General features: G+C 56.9%; 1 protein-coding gene across 1 annotated transcript in view; it reads right to left on the minus strand.

Moving 5' to 3' along the window:
* The window catches only part of MN1 (MN1 proto-oncogene, transcriptional regulator), a 48,817-nt gene extending 37,675 nt beyond the window's left edge, over nucleotides 1–11,142 (minus strand). Inside the window, 2 exon segments of the mRNA XM_021072488.1 lie at nucleotides 5,493–7,289; nucleotides 7,292–11,142. Coding sequence (XP_020928147.1) covers nucleotides 5,493–7,289; nucleotides 7,292–9,236 — 3,742 coding nt within the window. The 5' untranslated portion in view covers nucleotides 9,237–11,142.

Raw genomic sequence — 11,391 nt, forward strand, 5'->3', positions numbered from 1 at the left:
TCCTTCTCTCTTCCCACTGGCTACAGACAGACCCAGACAGGACACCCGCCCCTTGGCCATACTCTTTCAAGCCAGCCCCGGGATCGCTTCACCGGGCTCCAAGGTGTACCAGAAGGTGAGAAAACTTGAAAAACTTCCCCCAAATGTCTCTCTTCTCAATCACACACTCATGAATGTATCAACATCTCTGCCACTAGCAATCAAAACCCACACTCAAATCTGTCCACCCAAGAGGCGCCTAAAAATAGACATCGTCCTAAAACAAACACATCGCTGGGCAAGTCAGAATCCTGACTTGAATCAAAACAATGAAGCTGGGTTATTCCAGCCCCTCCAGACTGAAGACCTGGGTGGAACAAGTAGGGGGACATGGAGGGAAGGAAATAAGAAGCACCCAGTAGTTACAGGGGGATGTCCCCATAGACTCGGGTCCTCTCAGCTATGAGAGGTTTGTGTTTTTATGTTGCCATGTGCTCGGGAGGCCTGCTTGCCCTCACACACTCTCCGGACATTTGATCCTATTTCATAAAGCTATACCCTTTTAGTCTCTAAAACTAACCAAACTGAGGCAAATACAGTACCCCTTCCTAGGAGTATTTATCTCCTAAATGCTTTTGGCGGAGCAGATCCCTTCCTGGGCAAAGAACACCAGCCGATGTTATTGTCGCTCAAGTGGAGAGAAAAGTGATTTTGAGAAATCTTTCAGCACAGAGTAAGTTCAAGAGATCTGTGAAATCCCAAGGATTCATCGAAGCCTGCCCTTTCAGAGTGGGAAGAATTTCCCTCCTCTAATTTCACTTGGTCCTCCTGGACTGTTTATTAAATATGTATATTTTATATCAGCAGAAAGTATCAAGTAACTTCTTGGCGAGGGCAGCCGGATTTTCAGGACCTATTAAGATTCTTCGTGGAAATTTAAATACCTCTGTCAGGCAAACAAAATCATATCAGGAATCATAGAATTTCATTGCTAGAAAGAGAAATTAGATTAACCAACCCTCACTCCTTTCCTAGAAATCTCAATAAAATAGAAGTACATTTCAACAGTCTCTTACTTCCGGTCTGAAGGGGCCTCAGAAGAAATCTAAATGAATTTATGGTAAAGAAAGCTATCCTGAGAAAAGCTCTCCCATCTATAAATATCGTATATATTTATCTATATGAGAATATATAAGTATCTATAACATATTAGAAGGCAGAGGCTATTTAAAAGCAAAACAGCCAGAAAAAATCAAGTGGCAGAAACCGTGACAAGTTCAATGCTAATAAGTTTCCACCCCTTAAAAATCCTTGTCCTTTATTAATATTTAGTAGAAATGTATAATTGCGGATGTGTGCTAGGTTGGGGTTTTATGTCGGGAGGCGGGTGAAGAAGACAGGTTTATTACAACCATGAAATATTAAACAAGCACCAAAGAACAGTAGTAGTATGTCCCGGACTAGCCAGGGAGCAGGCAGGCCCAGAAGTCAACTGCACAAAGGGGGCTCCTATCTGTTTACATTACCCCTGATTAACACCTGCGAAGTTTTAGGTTACATCTTCCGGAGGGTGCAAAAGTCACATGAAGGCATGCAACCCATGCTGGATGATTTCTCCAGGAAACAGGAGTGCAGGGCTCCTCTTCTTCCCAAAAGAAGTCTGAGTGAGCCTTGAAAATTCTCTCCACGGTGTGAGGAGTGGGGGAAACAACTCAGCAGGACGCCCACCCCCCCCCACCACCAAGCCTGCCCTCATGTCTAAGGAAATTCACTGTGCAAATCCTGCCTGCCTAGTATTTCTCAGTGCTGCTTACTGTGTTCCAACTAGAACACTGAGAGAAGCGTGAAATTCCAAAAATTTCTCCTGCATCCCTGTAAAAATATCATACTTCCAAAAAGGGCAGGATCGCATGCAAAGCATATACGGAGACCTCGCCTGTTTCGATGTATGTGAAAGAGCGTTTCCAGCCAACTCTGGATTTCAAGATAGAGAAACCAACAGAATGGAAGTTTAGCGAGGATAAACTTATTACAGGATAAACTTAATATGGAATACAGTTAATTCAAGTTTTCAAAACTGTAAGGGGCAGCCGGGGGCATCCTTTTTCAGGTTTAATATGCTTTATTTACAATCTATCATTATTTCTCCTTCTCTCTCTGTTTTGAAAATCCTCCATAGCCACACACCTGTTACAAAGATAGGTGGATGATTTTGCAAACTAATTTCAAATTCATGGACTCCTCACTGATTTAACAGATGTCTGCATAGGCCCAAACTCAGGCTGGGTTTTGTTGGGGTTTTTTTCCTTTGCACAACCTCACCCTTCCCCCGCCCCAACTTTGTGCAAACAGGATCTCATGAGATGTGGAGTTTCATGATATAAAAGTTGTTTGGTGGGTCGATTAAGAAGTCAGGGGAAGGATAATTCGGAGAGGCTCACTTTCCTGATTAAAAAAAAAATCATCATCACATGTGATTCTGGCCTAGACTTTGTGAGAAGTATATAACTTGCCAGTCGAGTTCCCTCCCCTCAGGAGGACATCTAAACCCCATAAGACAATCTGGGCACGTCCCAGTGGCTACATGGCTTGTGCAGTTCTGAAGACTTATTCGTTCTCTCCAATCCAAGCACGATCATTTTGTTAAAGGCCGACTAGTATTTTGTCATCGGAGCGACGAATTTCAGAAACGGTGTTAATATTTAATCACATTAGTACTGGCGTGTTTTACGGCGTGACAAAATAAAATATCATTACAAAAATGGGCTTTGCCTGAAGGAGGGGGCAGGCGGTGAAATAAAGTGCTTGCTGGGGCTAGAACCTCGCAAGGGTATATTCAATGCTGCTTCATGGCTGATGGGATGATGGGCATGTGTTTATGAAAAGCAGGACCTTTTCCTTTAAATTCTTTTTTTTCTCAACTGTTTCCAATGGTACACTTCACTCTGATTTTCAGCCAGGGGACTCAGGGGCCCGTTGAAGGCTCTGTGTACCTATTTATACAACATGTGCAGATGGAACGGCAGGGTGTTATCATAATGAAAAGTTTAATCATCCTTATTTACTACCAGTAAGGGAACAGGAATCAGATGCAGATACCTTATAAAGCCTTAACTAGCAGCCCCAAGGCTGCAGAAGCTTCGAGTGACCTCAATTCGGGGCTTTATCTAGGAAACTGTCCTTCCCACATCACAGAGTGGAAAACAAAGGAGGTCAAGTGGGTGTCCCTGCTGAGGCTTCTAAGGCGGCCAGCCCCACAGCGGTCCCTGGAGGAAGTTCCTGTCTCCTCGTGTGCAAGGGAGTGCTTCGTTTAGCATACAGGGGAAATCAACCCCAAAGTGACTAGCATCTGTTTCCAAAAAAATATTTTCCTTCGTCTGACTGTGATAATGAAACATACAAAACAAAACATTTCTTTAATGACATTTCTTCATTCACAGCCTGCAATTTTTTTTTTCTGTAAAGGAAAACTAGTGGGACTTGGAAGGGAGCAGTGCAACATCTCAAAAAACTCATTAAAACCACCCAATTCCTCTGTATTTAAGGCCCTTCAAAAGACTTGCAGGCAGAGGGCTACTGGTTTTTTCTTTATTAATTCTCTAAATCGGTTTTTTTTTTCTTTTCAACTTTTCTCACCCCATTTTGGCCAATATGGTCTTAATTACTGGGGTGGGGGGGAATGGGCAAAGGGGGAGGGGGAATGGGCAGCCAGGCTGAGCCAGGTAGAAGTGACAGGGGTTGGGATTTGTGCTAACCAGCTATTGATCGGCAGGACCGAGATGTTGTGCACCAGAAAATAAAAGAGAAGGGGGGCCAAGCAAGCAGGATGCCCGGTCCAACTCCATTTTAAAAAGGAGGGAGGGGGAAAAGGAGAAACAGCGGAGGGTCCCAAACTAACCAATTTATGGCCTTGCCTGGGAGAAGCCTGGAGAATGCTGATGCTGGCCCTGGTGTCTGCTGTGCATGCTAAACACCCAGCTTCAAATGAGAGAGCGGCGTCCCGGGCTGGGCAGTAAGCGAACAAAGAGAAAAGGAGCGAGTCCGCATTCATGAATTAGAAAACCCAAACGGGAAAGCTACCCGGATGGACAGACCAGAGGGGCAGGCGGTGAAAGCCCCAAGTTCTGAGCCACCCAACTTCTGCTCCACTTCCCTTCCCCCTCCTCCTTCCTCCTCTGCCCCCCAACCCCTTCTCCTAAAACCTACCCTCACCTTAAACCCCAGGGTCAGAAGATGGCAGGATGTAGAATGTGGACTAGGAAAACGAAGGCAGAGGAAAAGAACCTAAGAGAAGGCTAGGATCAGGGGATGCATTTTTTTAAAGACAGTTAAATCGCCTGCTACTGGCTCCATGGTAATGTTCAGCCAGATGAAACCAAGGGAATTCAGTGAGGGTTTAAAAGAAAAAGGTAGGAACGTGGAGGGGGGTGGTGGGGAGAAATAATGTTACTTAAAAAGCCCCATCAAAAAATAAAATGGATCTCTATTGCAGCTCCGTCATCTTTAAGTTAAAAAAAAAAAAAAAAAACTATTATTGCTTTAAGGGCACTGGTGGTCCATTTACTAATCCCCACCCCACCCACTTTAAAGGCCTCCAGGCCTGGTGGGGAGGGAGTGCTTAGAATGCAAAGGAGAGCTGGGACTGGACATCTGTCACTAAAGCCAAGCGAGATATTGACAAACGCAGGTCCTTTGTGTCTTAAGAATATATATCCATATCCCCGAACACAAATGATGCCCTGGCCGATTGGTCTGGTCTCTGCCAAGTAGCACCCCCACCCCATCCCAGCCCCGGCCTCCCCACCAAATGTCAAGGAGGTACACTCTGAAAAGGCTGCCTGCCTCCTACAACCCTGACAGGTCTCCAGTTTTTCAATGAAACTCTAATAGTTAAGAAGAGACAAAACAGCTATTCATTAGGAACAAATGTCAAATTAGGCGTTGCCTCTGAATGATGCTGCCGACACCAGAGCAGTAACTTTTCTTTCCAAAGATGCTGGCACACTCAAGGGAACTCAAGCTGCAGGTTGGCTGACTAGGAAAAGGTGGAGAAACACTAACACAACTTCCCAGGTGTCCTGCCAGGAAGAGGGAGGGTGGCATGCAACTCCTGAAAAGTGGAACCAGCCTGCATGTTGAGCGTGAGGAGGGGTCTTAGGGTGAAAGCTAAGGGGCCTAGTCCTCTAGGCACCCAGCAACTCAGCTAAAATTGAGTGTGGGGGCACAGGGGGTGCTCTACAGTGATCTCCAAAAGGCTGCCATCAAAGTTGTTACCACCCTGGGGACCAGAATCTACCTGGCAGTACCTGGGGATGGGACCTGAGGGTCTGCTAACAAAGCCCTTGGTGCAACCAAGGGAGGTGTACTCAGCTCTGAGCTGGGCATTAAGAAGGCCTTGTGTCCTCCTGACCCCAAGGGATCCTCCCCTTTCACGGAGCCTTCTAGAAGCCTGCAATGGGGGTGGAGCTGGTATCTGCCAGGTGAGAAGGGAGCAGGGAACCGACCGCATATACCTTCTTTGCTGTTGGGGTTCTGGGGTTTGGCCTTCTCCCAGGGCGCCAGCGTCTTGTCGTCCTCCGCGCCGTCCACCAAAGACTTGTCAGCTGGCATGTACCAGGTGGCGCTGTGCTCTGCCATCAGCGAGTCCAGATCGATGGTACTCATGGCGCTCTTGACCGCCTCAGAGCAGCAGCTGCCCAGCTCGCTGTCACCATTCTGCGCACTGGAGGTCCCCACGGCACACTCACCCTTCTTGCCACCCTTAAGCCCCAGAGGCTGGTCCTCAGAGATGCTGAACTGCTGCCTCTGCAGCTGGATCTGTGCCTGGAGGATCTCCAGAGGGTGGATCTCATCCGGTGGGGGTGCACCGCTGCTGCTCGTCGGGGTCCGGACCTGTTCCAGGCCCGGTGTGCCAGGATGGGCCGGTCCCCCGCTGCCGTAGCTGTCAGGGGTCGAGGTAGAGGTAGACAAGATGCCCAGGCCAAGCGGGGGTGGAGGTGCCTTCGGTCCATGTTCCCCGGTGCCCACCCCACGGGGAGGGATTTTGGGCGAGCCTGTCACCAGAGGGCTCCTACTCGCTTTGGCCAAGGCTGGGGGGTTGTCGGAGCTGGATGACACCTCGTCCTCGTTGGCGTAGCTCGTGCTCACCTCATCCGAGGCGAACTCGCCCACGTGCGGGGAACTACCATCCGACTTGGCCCCACCGTCCAGGGATGCCATGAGGTCCGGCTGGTCCCCCAGGAGCAACTCGGCTCCCTTCCCCCACGACGGCGACGTGAGCGCTTTCTCGTGAGGTGTAGGCGCCCCGCGAGTCTCGCCCGTGGAGCTTCCCCCGACAGGCGCGCCAGGCGCCGGCTGTTGCCCTGGGCTCACCCCGGATGCGCCTCCGCTGTCTGGCGCCGCTGCGTACTTGTCGAAGAAGGTCCCAGGGCTCACGTGACCACTGTCCCTTTTTCTGCGACCCCGTCCCCGGCCACCGCCCCCGGGGACCGGCTTGCCATCGTTCCCCGACGTTGATTCCAGGGTATAGTTAGGGGAGAGGCTGGTGCCGTCCCCCTGGGCGGACGGATTGGGCGGCCCCGAGGCTTTGGAGCCGCTGCTACTGGTCCCCGACGGGCCTCCCGGCCCTGGGGCCCCAGGAGCAGTCCCTCCTGGGAAGTAATCCGAGCCCGGGTTGCTGGCCACGGCTGCGCCGTCGGTTTCGTTCTGGCTCAGTTTCCTCTTGCCCTCGGGCGGGTTCTTCTTGTTGAAGGTCACGTTGAGGTTGGGGGCCCCGAGGCTGGCGATCATGTTCTGGCAGGCTGTGGAGAGTGCAGCCAGGCAACTCTGGCCGAACAGGTTGTCCTTGGAGCTGGGCTTATTGAAGGATCCCAGCGAGAGCGCGCCCAGCTTACTGGCCGAGGTGCGCTGGCTGGGCTGGAAATCAGGCTGCGCTGGGTATGCGCCCCCGCCGCCGCCACCGCCCGTGCTGCCGCCGCCCCCGCCCGCGCTCGGGGGCGAGTTCACGCCTGGGCCGCTGTGCGGCGTGGCCTGCCGGTTCGCTGCGCCGAATGGGAAGCCAGGCTGGCCCCCGAGCGCGGGCGCGGTGAAATCTGGCGGCGGGGGCCGGCGCTCGGAGGGAGCGCTGGGCAGCCCCACCCCAGCCCCGGGCGACTGAAGTTGGCCTAGGCTTGCCAGGCTGCCCCCAAACTGCAGGCCAGGCGAGGGCAGAGCGGGCACGTGGCCCTCTCCTGGCATCCTCAGCGGCTCCTGCAGAGAGCCCCGGAACAGCACCCCCGAGCCACCCGGCGGAGGGGGCGGCGCCAGTCCGAGTCGTGCGGACCGCAGTCAGCGGGCAGGCCTGAACCTCCCATCCTGCGGGGCAGCAGGTCACCCGGCGGCGGGTGCGGACCTGGGAACCACGCACTCTCCTGCGCCAAGTGCTGAGCCTGCTGTTCGAATGTGCTCAGGCGCCCGGCGCCCGCGCCGCTGCTTTCGCGCTCAAAGTTCGTCTGGGCCAACCCGCCCACCGGGCCGCTGTGCACCAGGCCGCCCTGGCCCACGTCCCCGGGGTGGCCTAGTTGGGCCAGGTTTGGCTGGCGCAGCCGCTGCTGCTGATTCCGCGACGCCATCTGCTTGATCATGAGGGCCGCGTTTTGGCGTTGCTGCTGCTGTTGCTGCTGTTGCTGCTGCTGCTGCTGGTGCTGCTGCTGCTGCAGAGACTGGTGGTCCGGGGCGGGATGCTGCAGGGGTGGCCCCGAGGGGAAGCTGTCGGGCACAGGCGGCGTGAACTCGCCGGGTAGGCCTGAATAGGCAGAGGGCGAGAGGTGGTTGTCCAGAGCGCCGTTGTGCATGCTGCCGTTCCACGAAGCACAGCGGTCCACTCCCCCGCTGCCCGGGAAGTCAAAGCGCGGCCTTTTGGCCACATTCATGTAGGGGGGTGCGTCGAAATGCTGCAGCCGCTGGTTGGGCGCCTGCTGCGGAGGAGGGTGCTGCATGTTGAATACAGGCTCGGAATAAGGGTGCATGCTCCGGTTCTCCAGCCGGTGGATAGGGTACTCGAACTGTGCGTGTTGGCTGGGCAGCATGGGGCCTCCGTCTTGCAGGCCGCCGCTAGGCGTGCCTGCCTCACCCTGCTGGGGACGGGGGAGAGCAGGCGGACACGAATTTTGTCGGACCAGAAGCCCAGGCGGCGGCGGCGGCTGCTGTTGCTGTTGCTGCTGTGGCGGCGGCGGCGGCGGCTGCTGCGGGGGCTGCTGCTGAGGGGGCGGTGGGGCCTGCTGGGGAGGTTGCATTAACGGGTGCCTGGAGCTTACTCCAGTCTCCAGACCCACCGGCATCTTGCGTGTCCCGCCGAACCTCTCAAAGAACACGCCGTGCTGCTGCTGTTGCTGCTGTTGCGGCTGGGCATGCATTTTGGACAAGCCCACCAAGCCTGCAGCTCTGGGCATGGCCGAGGCACCTGGGAAAGAGCCACCGGGAACCTGACGACCTGCTGCATAATGAGGCAGCTGCCCTTCGGAATCAGAGGGGGAAAACATGTCGAAATGTCCCGAGGGCGCTTCGCCCGGGTAATTGTATTCCAGCGAGTCGACGGCAGCTCCTTGGTTCGCCACCCTCCGGGGCTCTAGACTGTGGGAATCAGAGCCGCTGGAGGCCGGCAGGCCGTGGAAGGAAGCGGCTCGGTTAGGACTCTGGTCCAGCGGCAAGCATGGGGCAGGCACGGCGTGGCCCGAGGCGCCCGAAGTGTGGAAGTCCGGGAGGTTTCCAGGTCGCTGCGGGCCGAAGCTCTCCGGCCCCTGGCTCTCCGCCAAGTGATCATAACCCTCGGCAAAGGGCGGCTGGCTGCCCAGGCCGCCGGCCGCGCTGCCGTAGCCGAGCAGACGACCCCCATGCAGGCACGAGGCCCCAGGATCTGGCCCACCAAAGTTGCCCCCGAAGTGGGGGTGATGCTGGTGGGGGTGGTGGCCTCCTGGGTGGCCGTGGTGCGGTTGTTGGCCTCCAAAGAATCCGTGCACCGGCTGAGCCTGCAGCCCCCCCGCGTGCAACTCCGAGTGGCCACGCGCGTGGAAGCCATAAGGCTCCATGTTCATGCCCAAGATCGGGGGTTCTCCCAGCCCACTCATGGCAGTGTCCACGGGGCCAGGGGGTCCCCCCGCGTGGAAAGCCGGAGCCTTAAAGTGGGCGTTCATGCTTAGTCCGGCCTCGTTAAAGTTCCTCTCGCCCTGGCCAGCGTTCCTGCTGTTGATCTGGGGCTCGAATTGGTCCAGCCCAAACATACTTGGCGGGGGGCAGGGGGATCAATAGGGCATGACAGCCTGCTCTCCGCGGCGCGCCTCCGGCCAGCTACTCGTTCCGGCCCGAGGTAGGGCGCCCCGGGACGCTCAGCACCGCGGGGGCGCAGCGCGCACCGCCACCTCGCCTGGCTTGCAAAGGCTGGGGGCTATCGGCTCCTCTCCCGAAGCTCTCGCTCTGCCCGACGCGGGGCCTCTCACATCTTGCGGCGCCGCGGGGCCTCCAGGAGCCGTGTTGGGGGGCCCATGCCCCGGGTGGGTGGCAGGGCCGCGGGTGGGTTTGAGGGAAGAGGACGGAGCTGCGGGCTCGTAGAGACAAAAAGTTAAGTGGGGGGTAGGAGGCGGGAAGGGGGAGGGAGAGCAGAGCGATCACCTTTTTAAGTCCGATCGGGTTGGGTGGGGAGCCCCCGACTCTTCCCGAAGTCTCCCGGAGCCCGTGGAGGAGCTGCTAAGGGGCCGGACAGGAAGACCCTTCAAAGCCGCGGCTGGCGCGGGGGCACGGACAGTGCGGTCCCTCCCCCCCTCCCCCTGGAGTCCCGGCGCTCCGCAGCCCAAGCCTCAGCCAAGCAAGATCCGCTTGCACAGTCCCCGTCGGCCCGGAGCAGGCGGCTTCTGCTTCTTCACCGGGTCAGAGGACTGGAGACTCCGCTCGGCATCACCGGGTGCTGGTGCCCGAGCGGAGCGCTCAGCGGGGCTGAGGAGGCGGCGGGCACCAGAGGTTGAAACCGATGGCTGGGGGAAGGCGCGGCTCCCCTGTTCCGCCGCTGATGCGCTGGACCCGGTGCGCCGCTTCACGGCCACGTCCTCCGCCTGCCGATTCTGTCCTTTGCCGTTGGGTCTCTGAGTTCGCGGGGATCTCCGCCAACCGTTCCAGGCGCGGGTGGGTAGCGAGACGATGGTCGCTCCAAGCCTCGGGTTCCCTGCCTCCGCTCCGAGGTGCTTCGCAAGTCGCCCTCGGACCCGGGGAGGGGGGCGTACGCGGGTTTGGGGGGCCACGCTGGGCGAGCAGGCTAAGGCGATCCGGCTGCGCTCTCAGAACCCGGAATGGGAGGGGGCGGGGGCAGCTCTGGGGGGTCCTCGCACCCCTCTTCTGGCTGGCGGGGGGGCTCTGCGTGGGGCGTTCCGAGGGTCTCGGCTCCCCTTTCTGTGTCTGCCTCTCGCCCAGAGCCCGGAGAAGCAGCAACAAGTTTTGCATTTCAGCAATCAATTTCAGCCATTACATTTGCACCAATCAGCGCAGCCCAAGCTTCGGGCCCGGGGCGGGGCTCGCTCTTAAGGTGGTCCTGGGTGCTGACTGCCGAGGCCCCCGCCATGAACTCGCACTTCGCCTGCTCCGGGGTCCCCCGCACCGGTTAGCCTCCGGGTCTGGCGCCAGTGCGCTGCGGGCGCTCCCTGGCCTCCCCGAGCATCGGGATGGAGAGGGCGCAGGCGGAGAATGGCGGGAGCTGGGCTTTGTTCACCCCCCTTCCCACTCACCACAGTTCCCAACTCCCCACCCCCAACTGAAGCGAGACCTGCGGGGTGGGCAGGGGGCGGGGAGGTGGGCGGTAAGCGGTGCGGGGCGTTCAGACAATGGGGTCGCCAGGCAAAGCTCCTGGACTCGCCGTGGAAAGTCGCAGCTAAGTGTCGACTGCTCTTCAGCCCTGGAGCGAACCCTCGGCTCTCCACTGCTGTCTGCTTACTTGTGGCGCCCAAGTTAGCCGGCCCTTGGATTATCCTGGAGGTGAAAAGCAAATGGGGAACCCCTAAATTAGGGTTCTCCTCCAGAGATCGGGCGCTAGCTAGCTCCTCCCTTACTAGGGAGGGAGCAATTGTTCCCTATCTCCACTGTCTAGGGTTCCTGGTTCTCAGTGGCTGGCTTCCGCCGAGAACAGTAACCGTTCGGCCACTTTATGCGGGGCGGGGGGAGGGGTGCCTGTCGCGTGAGCCCAGCGCCGGAGCAGCGAGGCGGCCAGGAGCCTGGAGAAGACTAGCGCGCAGAGGGCGGCACTGACTGGCCGGAGCGCCCTAGTCCAGGCACCAGGGCCAAGGCCCAGGCCCTCTTCGGGCGCGAGGTTGGCCTCCTTAAGAGATCAATTAAACTGAAGAGGCCAAGGAACGGAATTGGGTTGTGATACCAAAATCAATAGGAGTAATTTAA

Source organism: Sus scrofa, chromosome 14, assembly GCF_000003025.6.
Source record: "Sus scrofa isolate TJ Tabasco breed Duroc chromosome 14, Sscrofa11.1, whole genome shotgun sequence".
NCBI classification, from domain to species: domain Eukaryota; kingdom Metazoa; phylum Chordata; class Mammalia; order Artiodactyla; family Suidae; genus Sus; species Sus scrofa.